Source organism: Montipora foliosa, chromosome 2 (assembly GCF_036669935.1).
Source record: "Montipora foliosa isolate CH-2021 chromosome 2, ASM3666993v2, whole genome shotgun sequence".
Taxonomy (NCBI): Eukaryota; Metazoa; Cnidaria; class Anthozoa; order Scleractinia; family Acroporidae; genus Montipora; species Montipora foliosa.
The window spans coordinates 43,502,164-43,519,663 of NC_090870.1; the positions used below are offsets into that span (position 1 = coordinate 43,502,164).

General features: G+C 37.3%; 4 protein-coding genes across 5 annotated transcripts in view; 2 read left to right on the forward strand and 2 right to left on the reverse strand.

The window, feature by feature from the left end:
- Positions 1-2,068, reverse strand: part of LOC137993194 (proteasome subunit beta type-1-like) — a 4,254-nt gene extending 2,186 nt beyond the window's left edge. Inside the window, exons 1-2 of the mRNA XM_068838900.1 lie at positions 1,915-2,068; positions 921-1,028 (exon numbers count right to left, since the gene is read on the reverse strand). Of these exons, the coding sequence (XP_068695001.1) occupies positions 921-1,028; positions 1,915-1,988 (182 nt within the window). The 5' untranslated portion in view covers positions 1,989-2,068. The remainder of the gene's footprint in view (positions 1-920; positions 1,029-1,914) is intronic.
- Positions 2,069-2,115: 47 nt separating this feature from the next.
- On the forward strand, positions 2,116-6,156 carry LOC137993198 (U6 snRNA-associated Sm-like protein LSm2). Its single transcript, XM_068838906.1, has 5 exons — positions 2,116-2,170; positions 2,243-2,310; positions 4,635-4,665; positions 4,768-4,827; positions 5,887-6,156. The coding sequence occupies exons 1-5, from the start codon at positions 2,168-2,170 to the stop codon at positions 6,010-6,012; spliced, it is 288 nt and encodes a 95-aa protein (XP_068695007.1). The 5' UTR covers positions 2,116-2,167; the 3' UTR covers positions 6,013-6,156.
- Positions 6,157-9,118: 2,962 nt separating this feature from the next.
- On the reverse strand, positions 9,119-15,689 carry LOC137993195 (casein kinase II subunit beta). 2 transcript variants are annotated; one of them, XM_068838901.1, is made up of 7 exons: positions 15,578-15,689; positions 15,211-15,344; positions 13,665-13,767; positions 13,032-13,147; positions 12,468-12,543; positions 11,901-12,090; positions 9,119-10,314 (listed from the first exon to the last, which is right to left on the reverse strand). In XM_068838901.1, the coding sequence occupies exons 2-7, from the start codon at positions 15,280-15,282 to the stop codon at positions 10,200-10,202; spliced, it is 672 nt and encodes a 223-aa protein (XP_068695002.1). In that variant the 5' UTR covers positions 15,283-15,344; positions 15,578-15,689; the 3' UTR covers positions 9,119-10,199. The 2 variants fall into 2 exon arrangements, with proteins under 2 accessions (XP_068695002.1, XP_068695003.1); XM_068838902.1 differs by having other exon boundaries at positions 15,211-15,324; positions 15,578-15,676.
- Positions 15,690-15,782: 93 nt separating this feature from the next.
- The window catches only part of LOC137993196 (DNA polymerase epsilon subunit 3-like), a 5,861-nt gene continuing 4,143 nt past the window's right edge, over positions 15,783-17,500 (forward strand). Inside the window, exon 1 of the mRNA XM_068838903.1 lies at positions 15,783-15,886. Coding sequence (XP_068695004.1) covers positions 15,821-15,886 — 66 coding nt within the window. The 5' untranslated portion in view covers positions 15,783-15,820. The remainder of the gene's footprint in view (positions 15,887-17,500) is intronic.

Consider the following 17,500-nt stretch of genomic DNA (forward strand, 5'->3'; position numbering starts at 1 on the left):
TCCCACAACCGCGTGCGGCCTTAGGTGTTGTTTCCAAACTTCCAGCAGTATTTCCATTGCCAAAACTCAACAGATCATTCCGTGTCTACCACATTTCCTGTTACTGAATGAACATTCAAGTAGAACCGACGAGGTCTAACCTCGCCTCTGCCATGTTGAATTCAAAATTAAGGCCGCGCGCGGTTGTAGGATACGGTGTTAAAAATTTTCTGCCCAGTCCTCCGAATTTCGTCACCAGATCACCTGGATTAAGTTGAAGAATATCACCAAAATAAGGGGGTAAATTGATTGAGAGAGAAGGGCGATGACAACCTTGTTCTCTCTTTTAGTGATGTGCGACCACAGCATGTCAGCTGAATGTGTGACAGATGACAACAGACATGCTTTTGCTTTTACATTAGATTTTATCACCCGCAACAAAAAAAACTAAAGAATCCCTGCATTTTCCACCATCTCCCAAGCAAAGGAGTAACCAAACTGACTCTCTTGTTTACGCCTGGTGATGAGTGACAAAATCATGTCATGCGAGTGTGTGACAGGCTTTTACATTTATCACCTGCAACAAAAAAACCTAGGGAGTCCCTGGTTTTTTACCATCTCCGAACCAAAGGAGTAACCAAAGTGACTCTCTTGTTTATGCCTGGAGATGAGTGACAAAATCATGTCACGTGAATGTGTGACAGGTGACATGCATTTTTCACCTTCTCCCAAAAGAAGAAGTAACCAAACTGACGCCCTTGTTTATGCCTGGAGATGAGTGACAAAATCATGTCACCTGAATGCGTGACAGGTGACATGCTTTTGATTTTACATTTATCACCTGTGACAAAAAATCTAGAGAGTCCCTGCATTTTTCACCTTCTCCCAAAAGAAGAAGTAACCAAACTGACTCTCATGTTAACAAAGATTTTTGAACTCACAGTTTGTAAGTCTTTGGACTTAATCTTGTGTGAATAGAAAATCCCTGGCTCAGTCTTGTATCTGCAGCTATGACCGAGAAATCTTCCCCTGCAATGGCTAGAATGGTGCTACAGAGAGCAAAAAAGAGAAAGAATAGGTGGAATACTGAACAATAATTATATGGAATCAAGATTATCTTTGAAACATTCATACACAAAAAAACAAAAGGTTAGTGAACAAAGTAAAAGGGATAAGGCACGTAAAATGGCTTCTGCTATGCTATTTCTTTGTTTGAATTCAAACTAAGCAGTAAAAAGCTCTCTTTCAGTTTGTTTAATTAGCTAACAAAGCCTCGTGGGTATTTTGACATCCAGTGAAAATAAGGGTCACCAACTGAGCACTGAAGAAAGCATATTGTTTTCAGATATGTCCAGGAATGTCCCTTAACTCTTCTCTCACACATCACTCCTGTCTCCCAATAGAGACAATTAATGTTACAGAGGGGCCCCAAGATTATGCACAGCTGCATTTACCTTACATAAAAGTAACGCTAGCCTGAACACTGACCATTGTTGGAAATAGGTGGAAAATGCTTAGACTTTAAGAGACACTTTCCGCTGGATATCATAATTGGGCATGCGTCTAATTAATTAGGTGCATTTATCCACATAATTATAAGTGGGTGTATTTGAGAGGGAAACCAGAGACATAATTAATTTTAAACAACAATCCAGTAAGGAGGTAAAATTCTTTGGAGTGAGAATATGGATGTCACAAGAATTGCCTTCAAACTTAACATCAATGACACCCAATCAATTCAGCAAACCTAAAAGTCATCATTTGACAAAACTAATGTTAGTATAAAATTGTATGACATGTAAATAAAATTCGTTTACAGATCGAGGCAGATTTTGAAGTTTGTATTAAGTTTACAAAGCCACATGGATTCTGCTGACTCATTTGTATCTGATTCAAAAACCTTGACTTTCCAGACGATACTTCCAGTTTACTTACCCTCCATTAAAAGTGTAAGGGCTAAAATAATGCTGAACGGGCTGTGCAGCACTTAGAGTGTCTACTGCTTGCATAATGATTTTCAAATATATGTTTAAATCTTCAGGTTTTCGTTCAAAATACCTCAAAAAGCCCAGTCAGGTATCCCATGATTCAACTCGAGGCTTACCAGCCGGTCAGCGTCTAATCCACCATCATTTATAGATACTTTATGTAAGGGTATATATCCGTCATCTTAACTTCACACGTCAAAATGGTGAGTGAAGCGTTGTAGTACAAGTTATGCTTGGTTTTATCGACTCAGCAATCTTTTTTTTTTCTTATCTAGCTGTTCTACTCGTTTTTCAAGTCATTAGTTGGAAAAGAAGTCATAGTAGAGCTCAAAAACGACCTCAGGTAAACATTGTGTCCATCACTCACCTGTTGATGCCACGAGCTGAGGGGTAACAGCATTGTTGTCAAGATTGAGCCTCATTCCGTATACTTGGGATACTGAATAAGCTTCAACTTGTGACAACTATTGTTAGTATTTGGCATCGTTTTTGGAAGAACTAGTCGGAATGTAATATTAACAGGCACGATTCTTGTCCAATAAGGCCTCCTCTTCAAAGCGAGTCTTGGTGCGAAGTTTTTCTTATGAAAATTAGTTTGATTCATATGTAAAGTAGAACTAATTACCATCACAAAAACTTCGCACTTAGACTCGTTTTGAAGAGGAGGTAGGCGTGAACTCAGAAATGGCCTATTAATAATTATTAATATGGATATTCTGCAGTTAAATGGGCTTAACTGCAGAATACCCTGCCGCTCAAAGTTGTACCCCTAAAAATCCGGATACTTGGCTATGCAGTTTGTGCATGCTCTTTCTTTTTTTTATGTTTTTAGAACGAGAAATAGACACACTACGGGGCTACAGGGCTGCGGGGCTACGTGGCTACGTGGCTACGGGCGATGTGGCTACGGGGCTACACGGCTAAGTGGCTACGGAGCTGCACAGTTCAATGTATATTACCTTGTTCTTCAATGATCTATGAGTTTAAGTGAACAAGAACGCACTAAACTTCAGAATACCCGGCGACTGAAATATCTCATCAAATCCTGCTGAATCAATTACTCAGTTATTTAGACCTGGTCTCAGATGTTTGAATGATCGGTCGTGCCATCCAATGTATAAAACTAATCACTATCCACTGATAATGCAATAATTTATTGACTTTGATACCTTATCTGCTGGATAGGGATTTATACAGTGGACAGCACTGTCCACCTTTTGGACAAGCAAAGGAAGATCGTTATGTATTAAGTGCACTTATGCCCAGGTGTATGCCCATTTTTTGACATCCAACATGAGGTGTCTTTTAAGTCTAAGCCTTTACCACCTATTTCCAATAATACAGTAATGGTAAAGGTTGGCATTATTTTTACCTTAGGGTAAATGCAGCTTTTTATCCTTACTTGACGAACAGCATTTGTGGGACACTTTGCAATGTTAATCATTAATTTTGTATTCTGAGACATGAGTGATGTTGGAGAGAAGAGCAAGGGGGCAGGCACCTTGTGACGCTCATTGAAATCCGCATGCATCTACTTAGGAACATTTCTGAACATATCTGCATACTAGCATTTGCGTCCATCCTTCAAGCATGACGGATTTTGTGCGAAGTTTTACTTTTCAAACGTTAACGATTTGTCCTGCTATGTGTCACTTTCAACCAATGAAATGTTGGCAGTCATGTTCGTGAAATTGACCATGTTTTTGATGGCATACCAGCATGTTTTCTTCACATGCTCTTCAAGCTTTTATGTTTTCCATGAGAGCGTTTGGGTTTTGCTTGACTGTCCTCAAACATTGACGAGTCGCTTTAGATCAAGATTTCAAATGCTGTATTAAGCACAGAGGAAAGAAAAAGACAAAAGGAGGCTCTCCTCGCAGGTTGTTGCGCAGAATTCCCTAGACGCAGAAATATTTCCTCCTCGATCTTTCTAGTTCTACTTCGGTTTCATTTATTTTTTCTCATAGTAGCTGAATCACATATCTTTTCTGTTTTAATTTTTCTTCGCTTCTCAGTTATGATGTACCTTTCAAGTGGAGTTAATATATTTTTTCACCGCATGAAGCATTTTTTCTTCAGTCTTTCTGGTTTCTTGCTGTTCATTATCGTTGCATAGAAAGTCACTTTTCAGACATGCCAGGGCCTTGAGACGATCTGAAGTACAGCTACATGGAGCAGTCCTTTCAACGGGTTTCGTTTTCACACTAGGTGATGACCCTCAAACAATTTTAGCTTTACGTATAGTCGAGAAATATCCGTTCCTTCAATACATTTTGAGGAAGAAACTGAGGAACAATTCTGAGGCACATGGGATCGTCGTTCAACATGACATGCTTCCTTATCTCCACTCTCACAGAAAACCTGAAAACTCCAAGAGAACGTAAACTAAACATGCTGGTATGCCATCAAAGACTTTGTTAATTTCATGACATAACTGCCAAGGTTTCATTGGTCAAAAGTGACACATAACCGGACAAACCATTAACGTTTGAAACGTAAAACTTGGAACAAAATTTGTCACGCTTCAAGGATGGACACAAATGGTAGTAAGTCCCAAACCTAAATGGCGTGACATTGGGGAGGAATAAGGAGAGGGGAAAGTTAACCATCCTGGGCTAGTTTTCTTTTCTTTCTAATTTTTTGTCGTGTGTTTATTTTGTTAAATAGTGTACATGGGACATTGGACTCTGTTGATCAAGTAAGTATCTTTTGCCTGTAAGTTTGGTGATGTCTTCATTGCACCCAGCACCATGGACCTGCTATTTTTCTGACCTGTGTCATATACTTGTCTCTTTTTTAGTTTCTTAACATCAAATTGACAGATATAAGTCTTACGGACCCAGACAAGTACCCTCATATGGTAACATACAATATTTAATTTTTACCAAAGTGCTGAACTGTGATTAGCTAATTTAGGACGATAAAACAATAATTGTATGAACATGATGTTTTGGTTGTTCTCAATACTTTTTTTTTTAAGGTTTGATTGAAAATCTGTATAGTCGTGAAGATGTAAAAGAATTTTGAAAATTTTAAAAACTATAAATTTAAAATCTTGTTGGCTTTTTTCACACCTTAACCATTATAATAATATTATATTTTTAAACAAGACTTGAAAAAACGATTTTTAAATTTAAGACAGTGGGAAAAAGTGAAATGTCATGTTTATCATTAATGTTGAAATGTTTTTCCACCTTTTTTTTTTAGCCAATTTAGTGTTACACATTAAATTAGAAAATTGTCTTTGCCTCTTGGTTCAGATGGAGATATATAATATTATTACTAATAACCTTAATCATAATTAGGGCCATGATAATGTTTGGCAATAATATAACTTAAAATACAATAAAAAACGTTCTCTGGCTAAAAATTTTGAAAAAGAATATAAGCTTTCGGCTGTCGATCTACAGCCTTCCACGGATAAAACGGTGAATGTAAATTAGTGAAATATATACGGAAAAGGCAAGATAAAAATGATAAAAAGAACAGAGTAAAGGTATGAAAAATGGTGTCTATTGTTTAAAAAGAATTTTATACTGATTAGGAATCGGCTTAAAGTTATTGTCAGCATGCTTGGTAGAAGAGGTGTGCCAGGCCTCTAGAGTTTTCCTAACACGAAAAGAGCCTTTGTCGATAACTCGAGAATGACTGAAATCAATGCGATGACCGAAAGACCACGCATGTTTTGCAATGTTTGACCCATTGGCACATGTTTTTACATTCCTAACGTGTTCTTTCTTGCGGGTTTCAAATTTTTAGCCAGAGAACGTTTTTTATTGTATTTTAATATGCCTAATCCTGGCTGCACTTCAATTTTTAATAATAATGTAACTGTAACACGTACAAGGAGGAAAAGAGGTACTTGTAGACAACTTGATGACTTGTGTGCAACTAAAGAGTGTGCAAATTATCTTTGCAGTTGTCAGTAAAAAACTGTTTCATCAGGGGATCAGTCGTGAGATATGTGCAGCTCCCAGCAGAGGAAGTTGACACGTCATTACTCCAAGATGCAACTCGAAAGGAGGCAGCTCAGAGCAAGACTTAACTCAAACTGACCAAAGAACCGTTATGGTGAAAAAACTTAAACATTTCTGCGCAAAACATCTTGGTCCCTTTTTTTCATTTTAAACCAGTTTCTTAGCCCATTGACTCCAGAACCTCCTCCCATTGACGAGTAAAATTGTCTAGCATTGGACAGATTAAAATCTATTAAGTCTCGCTCCCAGGAGTCAATAGGTTAATTATTGAACCTTTCATTAATTAACATGTGAATTGTGAAATAGACCAATTTGGATAATATTATATTAAAATTCAGTCTGAAACAAATTAAAGGCATCATCGCGAGGCTCTGGGGAACAAATACTGATGGTAAAAACTCGTGTGTACATGTAAGCCGCACTCGTACGTAAGCGACACCCCCAATTTTCAAGCATGATTTTGAGGGGAAAAAAAACTTGAAAAAAGCACTCTGGCAAAAAAGTTGTTTGGTTGTTCGCAGTTGTTTGTGATGTACTTGCTGAAATCTAATGCTGTCAAATTGCAGCGATCTTAAGAAGTTAACTACCTCCTAAAATACCTTTTAAACACTTAAAGTGGTACTACGACCAAAAAAACAATTCTTTTTTTTCTTTGGATTTCAAAACTATGTTAACTAAACACTAACTGACCCAAGTTTTAAGTTCTGATTTTAAAGAGACACCTGTTTATTTTAACTGGAATTTTCTTATTTATTGGTCCGCCATTACTAACTTTAAAATCTTGAGAGAGCTGGGTCGAGGAGAAAATGACGTCAAAGACTCACTAGTTTAAGAATGCAATGCGTGTGTACACGGCCGAATTAATATGCAGCACGGGAGTTTCAGGCTTTCAGACTTTTAAACCTGTGTTTTGCATATGTAATAAATTGCGTTTACACGCTGAAATTTTAAGCTAGTGAGTAAATGACGTCATTTTCTCTAGATCCAATCCTCTGAGGTCCAATCGGCCAGTTTTGAACGTGAGTAATGGCGGACCGTGAAATCCAAAACTTACACTCAAAATAAACAGCCGTTGGATAAAACTCAAAGCTCAAAATTTTGCCAGTTAGGTGTTAAGCAAACACGCTTTCAGAATCTGAAGAAAAAAAGGAAATGATTTTTTGATCATAGTACCACTTTAATTGATTTTCTCTAATTTTTGGGACTGACAACACTTGTCTTTATTGTTAAAGCCCAAAGTTGAAATAAAAATGACAAAATTTGGGCTGGACAGTGTCGCGTCATTCACCACAATCTGAAAACAACATGGACATCAGTGGTGCGTGTATGTCGTGTTTATAAAGACGTATGGAAGCCATCGATCGGAGACAAACGTGTCGCTAAACGAGAGTTTAACAACTCCAAGGACAAACATGCCATGCAAATAATGAAGGGCAACAGTCGGCCATTTGCCTTGTGAGTTCTCCAGGATAGCGTGGTTTTTTCTCGCACGTGGTGGAGAGATCAGTGTTGAAGTGATCAGCCAAAGAATGTTTCATCTTTATTTACTGAAGATCTTTAGTGTTATTTGTGACCCCATACCAGCCACTTTACTCCCTCTGGAAGCAACATTTGGTCTTGTATATAAGCCGCACCCACAATTTTGAGCCCTATATTTCGGCAAAAAGATGCAGCTTGTACACAAGTTTGTACGGTATGAGGATTTGTATGAGTTTATTCCCCAGGGCCTCGAGGTGATGCCTTTTGTTTAGAACTGAATTTTAATAATTATATCGCAAGTGGGCTATTCAATTTTCAATCGAAGCTTTTGTCTTTCTTTGCTGTCAATCACTGAATTGGAAAGTACTAATTGGTCACATTTTGCAATGGGCTCATTTTGTTTTACATTGTCCATATCTGTTTTCAACTGTTCACCAACTGTCAGTGCAAATAGACCTATTAGTGGCAGCTGTAAAAGTGCAAAACCATTGGTTGAAATGTGAATGACAACTCATGAAATGAAGTGGGAGCGTTCTTGCTGCTCTTAATTCCAAGGGGTCAAAAACTTAAGCTGAACCAAGATATTACTGCAGTCAGAGATGGCCATATTATTAACTCTTTTGTACAAAAGTACTCATGACTCATTTTTGAGTGTACATTTATAGAACTGTCAGCAAACGAGGAAAGATTGTTGCAAAAACATTCCCTGTGGCCACAAACGGGGAAACATTTGCTTCCGTAACATTGTTTGCTTGTTTAATGGCACCTTAAGTTTTAATAGCTCAGTTTGTCTTCCCTTTTGATTGTGATCTATGTCTCTTGGAAAAACAATATAACTTTACTTAACACCAAGTTACAGAATACATCTTACGTCAAAACCGAGAATTCTCAGGTTGATCCCACACCTCTTTTACATCGTTATTACTGTTGGCTATTGATCTAGCTCTTGCATAATTATTGTAAATGGTAGAGTTTAAAAAAAGAATAAAACTATACAGCTTTCTAAATGTTCCTCTTGCTTTTTTCTCATGTGTTAATGGTAGAGAAAATAAAGAGCAGCATATTTAGCTCCTATGGGTGCAGGTTTGACTTGCTTTAAGACTGTTACATGCCTTTTCTCCCTAAGACTGAGTATTAAAATATACCTAAGAGTTAAGGTTTTGAGCAGAACAGAATTTAGAATTTAAGTGTTCGGAGACCTTCCACTTTGCTATGTGAGAAATAAGCAAGATACAAAAATAATGATATCAAAAATCTAAAACTGTGCATGCTACCAGAAATATCACTTCAGTATTGGTATTATGTACAAGTAGAAAGTCTTGCCTTTGTGTTGAAAGCTTCACTTGGGAAACATTTTATTCATCTAAGATTATAGTCAACCCCATCTTAAATGGGAAAATATGGACGTTAAACGACAATGATGTTGATGACGATGATAAGAGACGGTAACGTTCTCTACCTCATTTGAAGTAGGCCTAATTTATTCCCAAGTTGTTCCCCCATTAAACCACAGCTACTTGTATTTTAAACTTATGGTATTTCTCACAATACTAAAACCATTGGGGGATTATGTATGGTATTGATCATGAAGTAAAAAACGCAAGCATATGGATGAAAACAAGGTGAAGAGCAGCATTTTTATGTACAATGTGAATAGGTCAGACACACATAACTAGTTCAACTTAAACCACAAGGTTTGTTGGTTTCAAAATGGTTATTTTAATGACACAAAATATCACATCCAGCTGATTACAAGGAAAAGATTACTTAAGGTGTATTACGTAATAGTAATATTACATGTTATTATTCTACTATGATCAAAGATCAAACTTTTACAAAACGTGCTGAGTATTTTCATACTGAGAATTTTCTGGCTCGGAAAAGAAATGTCAAGTGCTTGCTAGTTTGCAGGGACTGATCCTTATGTGCAACACTCTAACTCAAAGCTCTCACAAACAAAAACACCACAGACTTGGACAAAATTCTAATTGCATGCTTTTTCTATGTCATCGGGGGAATAAGAAAACCTACAGTGAAAGACTTCAAAGTCTCAGCTTTCACTTTTGGCTGTCCTTGAAAATTGATTAACTTTATAAAAGGTATAACCTGGAAAACTCATGCATGAGGTAACACAAAGAAAAGAAAAACAAAACCTACAGAAGACTCAAGTCAACAAAACCTTGTCAGAGTTGTACATTGACATAGACACGACGGGGGGTGGTATTGCCTCGGCTGTTGCCGTAAAGTTGGGAGTCCAAAACAATTTTTGACAGATCAATCCCATGGGGAAGCCAATTTGACTTTCACGAACCCACAAAAATATAAAAAATATAGCACGGTGCAGTCTTGAGGTAAACTTAAGTTTTGTAATTCCTTCACATAATTTTCTGACTTAGACCTAAATTTAAAGAACTCATCACATTTAGAGTAAAAGGATTAACCCAAAATGTTGTGATTAATTTCAGAAAGAGCATTCTCCATAACCATTTCCCTCCTTAAGAATGACACTTGCACATTGTACTCTGTATATAACACCAGACAATTTTAATTATTATAATTATTAACGGGGGCTGGAGTTACCTGCCCTCACTCTGAGATCTGATTGTTTAGTTTGATTGGATGCCTTGATATATGTCACTGACAAAAGTAAATTAATTTCTTTTCTAATTTTTCAACACTCACTTGGATTATATGATAATAACAATGTCATTCCATTTTTACACAAATGATAATAGTGAACACAACAAGAGAATTTAAGTACAAAAATGAAGGGCTCTCATTTATAGTGTGGTTTGGTTGATCGTGGACGTGCAGATGAAGATCTTCCTCTTTGTGCAGCAGCTTGCAATTGGATCTGGTAAGCCATAGGATGAATTTTGAATCCAAACAACCTGTACAAGAGCAATGACAAGGAAAGCAAAATAATTAACACTGAAAATTATAAGGGAAGCTTGCAAGCCTGGACTTGACTAGCTAAGTCATAAATCCTCAAATTTAACACCTTGCCTGAGAATAGCAGTTCTAAATTTTATTTATTATATAGAAACTGATGAAATACTAGGATTTTCCTTTTTCTAAAAAAAAATCATACCTTCACTGAGTGCAGTGAAGATATCATTTTTACCTTTCACATAAGACGATATGGGTGTCATCATGGTAACCAACATGATTAACCAATAAAAAGAAAGCTTCCCCTTCCTTGCAAGATACTTTTAGGTTGTAATATAATTTTTCTCTACTTCATTCTTATGACTCAATTTGACATTACCATGTTTACTTTTTCATGACTTTCATATCTAGTTTCATGTTACACAATACGTGTGTCTTAGTGGTTAATGACCACTTTTTCACCATTACAGAAATGAAATATTGAATTTGCTTTTAATCTGGACATTTCATTAGTGTCTATATAATAAACAGAACATTACGTCGCTGCTTTGTCTTGCATTGAGATCTCATACTCATTTGCTGTGCTCACTCAGCAATGAGGGACAACTCAGGGGTGGAAGGGTTAACCCTTTAAGCTCCGAGGGGACCCCCATTGACAAGTAAAATTGCCTGGCATTAGACATCTCTAAGTGGGGCTTAATTAAAGGGTTAACTGTCAAGTACAATTTTTGAACTGTAAATTGTACACAAATAGTCACCACTTCTTTTTTTGGTAAAAAAAGGAAAAAGTATGCTTACGAGCCAAGTGGCCCACTGGGCCGGAGCTTTTCCCGGTTTCTGTAGCATGAAGCGACTAGGAGTATTTCTACCCCCCCTTGGATGGGCTGCCAGTCCATCGCAGGGTTACCCCCGGCATTTTCGCAAGTACCCATTCATGCACCTGGGGGGAGAGAGCCACCGTAAGAGTAAAGTGTCTTGAGCAAGAACACAACACAATGTCCCGGCCAGGACCCGAACCCAGACCACTCGGTCCCGAGTTGAGCACACTAACCACGAGGCCAGCACACCTCCCTCTTTATTTGCCAGATCAAAAACATACCATTTCATTTACTATCATTGCAAATATAATACCATTTTAAGCTGTGGGACAGGAGGACGGTGGCCTAAACCTGGTTTAATGGCCTCTGCGCAACAAGTTTCCTTTAGCTCAGGTTGTAGTGCATCCATATCAATAAGCAAAAGGACACAGAATCCACTCCTATTTAGGGAAGGTTTAACCCACTGATCCCTAGGAGTGTGACTCAATAGATTCTACTCTGTCTAACACAAGATGATCTGACTTGTCAATGGAAAGAGGGGGGGGGGGGAGGGGGGGGTGGGGAATTCGGGAGTCAATGGGTTAACCTCTACTTCCATTCAAAAATGTCTTCTTTAACCCACTGATCCCTGGAAGTGAGGAGACTTATTAATAATGGATTTTACTCTGTCTAATGCCAGATAATTTTATTCGTCAATGGGGGCATTTCAGGAGTCAATGGGTTAATACTGGGAAAGCTGTAGTGCCACTAGTCTTCATTGCCTAATATACCTTGGAACAAACTGGTTGGCAGGTCGCTTGGGTCTGTATTCAGGGTGTACCATGAAAAGCATGTGTGGAAACCCTGTCCCAAAATATGCACCATCTGTGTGATGATGCCGAGATGACTTGGGCGTGTAAACATCCATGCATTTTGGACAGTAGAGTTTCACCATGGCTTCTCCTGGAACATCAGACAAACCTACAAATGGCAAAGAAAAGCATTGAAGTTTCATTTTGTGACAACAAACCCAGCTCTGCCTCTTTCCATGTGGAAACTGCCCATTTGAGTGATAGTCAATAAAGCTGCAATACTCATGTACATTGTAAATCGTGGATATGAAGCAAGGACACACTGGTGGGAAACACTGCTAGGAACTTCCACCAAGTTGTCAAATATAAGAGTCAACAAAGTGACTAATTTATTGTAAATGCAGTTTCAGCAATTAAAATAGTTGAAAATAACTGCATTTTTTGTGACTAAATCCATGTTAAAACTTAAAGTCACAATTTTATTGGCTTTGAGCATTGAAAAGCCCCTTACATTTGAGACAATGGTTACATATTTCTCATTCATACCTATTGGCAAGACTGCTTGATTTTCGCAATAAACTCGACAACAATGACCAAAATCACCATTCTGATACTTTTCAAGCTAAAAGGGAAAAAAACATAAAATAAAAACATAAGAGGACACTGCCAGTGGCTCAATATGCACAGTTAGCAAAAATCTCATACATGTACTTCATAACACACAGAGAAGAGCAACTTTTCTTTCATTGAAATACACATATCTTGCGTTAATGTTGCTTTTGCATGAATTGGCATCCCATCCTTTTCCTCTGAGCAGAATAGAAGAAGGAACAAAAGTGAATAAAATATTAAACTTCTCGGCAAAATAGTTCCCCCTTTGAATCAAGGGTAAAAAAAGTATTTACAACACAGGAAGTTGATTACACTGCAAAACTGATTTATTTTTATTTTTAACAGACATGACATGACATCAACACACCAAAAATGTTTTCACAATGAACTAATAATAATAATAATCATAATTATTATTATTATTATTATTATTATTATTATCATTATCATTATTGTTATTTACTAATAACACACAAAAGCAAATACCAAAATACATACCATTTGAGCAAGACCTCTGTTAGTCAATATATAGCGTGCATGGATAAGACCATATAACATTTCTGCTGCTTGTTCAATCAAATCACTTTGATTAGGGTTGTCTTCTAGTTCATCATCTGCCGACAAAATTCAACAAGTATGAGTTTACAACATTTTAGCTTGTTCATTTGTTCACAGAAAAAGCAAAATTCTGGGTAACAATGGTGATGTTTGCTTTGGATGGGGAGATTTATATTAGGAACAAAAATTGTTTGAGTTTAGGTGCACTTTAATACACTTTGTTGCTTGTCGTAGCTTTCTATTTTACTACTTCAAATCACTCTTTGTGCAAAAAAGTGTTGGAATTAAGTTGCTTGATTGCTTATAACAAGTTACGGTAAGTACATGTATGAATGCACCACCATCAAAAAAAAAAAAAAAACATTCTCGCACTGAGTAAACCCCTGGTACAAGCGTACGGAAAAGGCTAAAATTTTGAAAATCAACAAAAAACTAGATATCAGTTTTTATAACTAAGTACATGTACACTAACCTCTCAGTTTTATTATTTTACAGAGAAAGAATCTTTGGCTTTTGCCGTGGGCACACAGTACATAATAACACAGAAATGGGGTACTAGAAATAAAAATGTACCTGGCTCCATATCTAGTATCATATCCAAAGCCTGTCTGTAATGTGGCACTTGTTCATTCAATCCTGTTAAATTAAACTTGTCTTGGATGTAGTCTTCATCAACCTTTCAATAACATACAAAAAAGAGCACAAAGGTGTCAGCTGTTTGTTAACACCATTTTGAGTGTGTACGATCACCTGGATGAAGGTACATCAAACCCTAATATTACATGTATTGTCTCAAGGTGTTCCAAAGGCCAAACTGGATCATAAACTTTCCACTCAGAAACAATTTGACATCCCTAGGAAAAAATATATAAAAGGGGAACTGGAGTGATTTGAGTTTACGCAATGACTGCTTGTATTAAGTGACTCGCCAGTTAGTGACTTTGCAAACCATAAATTGGTGCAAGAAGAGGCCAAAGTTGTGGGCTTTTGGAGTAATTAATTGGGAATGAAGAAGGTAACAGGTGACTGGAAGACTTGATAATCATATATGTACGTCAAATATCTGCAGGTATATTTTCAGTAAGATTGTGCTTCATGTAAGCATTTGACTGAAATTCTTCAAATAAAGAGATAACACCTAAGTTAAATGCCACCATTTTCAAATACATTTAAGATAACATTGGCTAGATTGCAGAATACCCGGTCCACTAAATGTAAAAAACTGCCAGGCCCACTGCAGTCGTGTTTAACAATGCTGCGGCAAACTAAATGTCTTACTTAAAAAACTGCCACTGCAGTCCCTACGTCCGCAGTGCTGTGGTAGAGAAAATGATATTCATATAAACAACTCTGTTCCTAAACCAGGTATTTTGCAATCGCTCCTTAGCTTTCATTTTGCGTTTTGGTTGACTACCCTTTTCATGCGATCATGTGAAGAAGAAAGCACTCATTTACTGATTAAGCCTCAGCTCTCGTTTCAGTGATTAGGCCTAAGCATGCTTGTAAACTTTTAGCTTTCATTTTGTGGTTCGGTTAACTACACTTACTTCACCAGATCGTCTTTCCCTTGAACAATTATCATTCATCTACTGCGGGACTGCACACCACAGTGGCAGTGCATTTTACTGCTTCCCCTTTGACAGTTTTCATTCATCGACTACGGGATTGCAGACTGCGGTGGCAGTTCATTTTATGGTACCATTAGACACATAGTGCGATTAAACACGACTGCGGGATTGGGGTGGCAGTTTTTTAAGTAGGACATTTAGTGGGCCGGGTATTCTGCAATCGCTCCTAGAAGTTATGTCATGCATAAAATGAAAAACAATGTCGAATTACTTTTCCACACTAGTATCACAGGATTCATCTTCTAAACTTATTATGATTATTTCTTCCCTTAACATTTTCAGCTCTTAACACGTCAATAGGTCAGAGTCTCCAGAAAACCACAGACAAGTAAGTCGAAGAAAGCAGATGTTGATGGACACAAAATGAGCAGTGACCTAGACTTTCAATTAATCGGCCCTGATTTTGTTGTTCATTTCAATCAAGACCGTGAAATACATATATGCATACTTCTCTGAAAGCTACTAACGTCTAAAAGACGAAGTGTTCTTACCTCGCAAAAAAATTCGTTGCCTCGAAGACCACAAAACCAGGAGATCCATGACACTTCTTCGGAACTACTCATAGTTACCGCAGCCTTCCTTGGAATGCACGAAGACACAGTTGACTTGAAATATCAATGAAACACTAAAATGATAAGTATTACAAGCATTTATTAATCTTCCATTACCAAGACATGTTCTATTGGCGATCGATATAAACTTGAACACAGCCAAATACCATTAAGTAATTGCACTTCAGCTGCAAGCCGATATCTAATCTGCCAGTTTATTAGACTAAATCAACGGTTTAACAACGTTAGTAGGTAATGAAAAACAAATCGATTAAGTCAGCAAAAGCTTCACCTCGCAATTCCTTACCTAAAAGCAGTATATTTTAGAAAAAAAACTGTCAATAAGTCCGAACAAGGTTGGCCCTTGGATAAGAACGAACACACCGGATAAGACCAGACTGCCTTTACGCATAATCACATAATCATTAAAAATGCCGCTGTAAAGTAAATAGCGTCGAGATGGCTCAATAATACGTAAACCAATCATATCCTTTTTTACAATTTCAACAAAGAGCTTCCCTCAGTGAATCGCGGGAAAACTGAAGAGAACATGGCGGAAAAACCTGAAGACTTGAACCTCCCAAATGCGGTGGTTTCACGCCTGGCAAAAGATGCGGTATGATACTAAAGTTTCGATCAGTTTACTTACAATGAAATTATATCGATGCAGTGATCACTTGTGAACATGTTCTTTTGGAAAAAATATTTTTAGATTGTGTAGCGCCGATAGTTTGATTAAAGTTAAAAATTGTTTAATAACCTGGTATCTACATGCAGACTAGTTAGGATAAAAAAAATTAAGCGTGTATAATATAAGAAACAGCAACCTTCCGACTTTGCCGTACGCTAAATCTCTCTTCATCTGCATCTACTTATTCCAGCACCGGCAAAGTCCTTTTGGACTTAAGTTTGTTTCTGTTTAGGTGGCCTCATACACCATAACAGGGCCTGAGCAATCGATGGAATCGATTATCGACGACAATCTATGACAATCGATGGCAATCGATATCAATTAATCGATTGATATTGATAATCGATGGACAATCGATCGCACAAGTTTTTGTGATTGTTGATTGTCATCGATTATCAATGTCATCGATAATTGATGAGAATCGATCATCTAAGGTGGCTGGAACCAGTTTCACCACTTTTAGAGACCTTCTTATTAGATGGGTTATAACTACTATACTGTATCACGTAACAGCAATGTTATGGTACCATATGAAACACCAATTATTGCTTAACAAAATGCGCTCACAATTTTGACGTAATAGGTTACCATGGCAACATGAAAGCTCTCCAAAAACACCCTATATTTCGTCTTTACTTGCTTATATCTTAATAATGAACTCGGTGACCCCCATTTTTTATTGTAAAATAGTAATTAGCAATTTGAGATAGGACTATCTGCAAAGTTAAAAAAAATTCTTGGGAGCCAATTCAGAGCTACCTTAAATTTTCGAAAAATTAAGGTAGCTCTGAATTGGCTCCCAAGAATTTTTTTAAACTTTGCTGATAGTTCTATCTCAAGATGCTAATTACTATTCTACAATAAAAAATGGGGGTCACCGAGTTCATTATTAAGATATAAGCAAGTAAAGACGAAATATAGGGTGTTTTTGAAGAGCTTTCATGTTGCCATGGTAACCTATTACGTCAAAATAGTGAGCGCATTTTGTTAAGTAATAATTGGTGTTTGATATGGTACCATAACATTTCTTTTACGTGATACAGTTTTGTAGTGACAACCCTTCTAATTAAAAGGTCCTTAAAAGTAGTGAAACTGGTCCCAGCCACCTTAAGTAACATCGATTTTCATCGATTACCAATAGGAACACCAGTAATTGATGACACTCCACTAAGTTCGCCACTACCTTTTTTCTGATTTATTGGTTGGCCGATGCCAGTCGGTACCAATTAAGAGGCCCTGACAGGAGGGGTCCCATGTCGCTTGTCTGAATTTTAAAATCACTCATGTCGGGGTTTAGTAGACTCATTCTTGGCCTTGACATCACTGTAGGAATTTTGCTGGGAAAGGGTGTCTTTTGTCGGAATTTCATTTTATGTGCTGTTGCTACTTTTTGGGCCATGTCGCTTGTCAGAATTTACCCTGTCAGGGCCTCAATTAATTAAATGTAATCGATTGTCATCGATTGATCAATTGATTTTCCAATCATTGATTTCCATTGATTGTTCAGGCCCTGACCATAAGCCTTTTTAGAGACATCAC

Coding starts and splice junctions, on each gene's coding strand:
- LOC137993198 (XM_068838906.1), top strand. Junction 2,311..4,634: donor GAGCTCAAAAACGACCTCAG/GTAAACATTGTG, acceptor TTTGTTAAATAG/TGTACATGGGACATTGGACT. Junction 4,666..4,767: donor CATTGGACTCTGTTGATCAA/GTAAGTATCTTT, acceptor TCTCTTTTTTAG/TTTCTTAACATCAAATTGAC.
- LOC137993195 (XM_068838901.1), bottom strand. CDS start 15,282: ATGAGTAGTTCCGAAGAAGTGTCATGGATCTCCTGGTTTTGTGGTCTT. Junction 13,148..13,664: donor GATACTAGATATGGAGCCAG/GTACATTTTTAT, acceptor TTTTGTCGGCAG/ATGATGAACTAGAAGACAAC. Junction 10,315..11,900: donor GCCAACCAGTTTGTTCCAAG/GTATATTAGGCA, acceptor GCTCTTGTACAG/GTTGTTTGGATTCAAAATTC.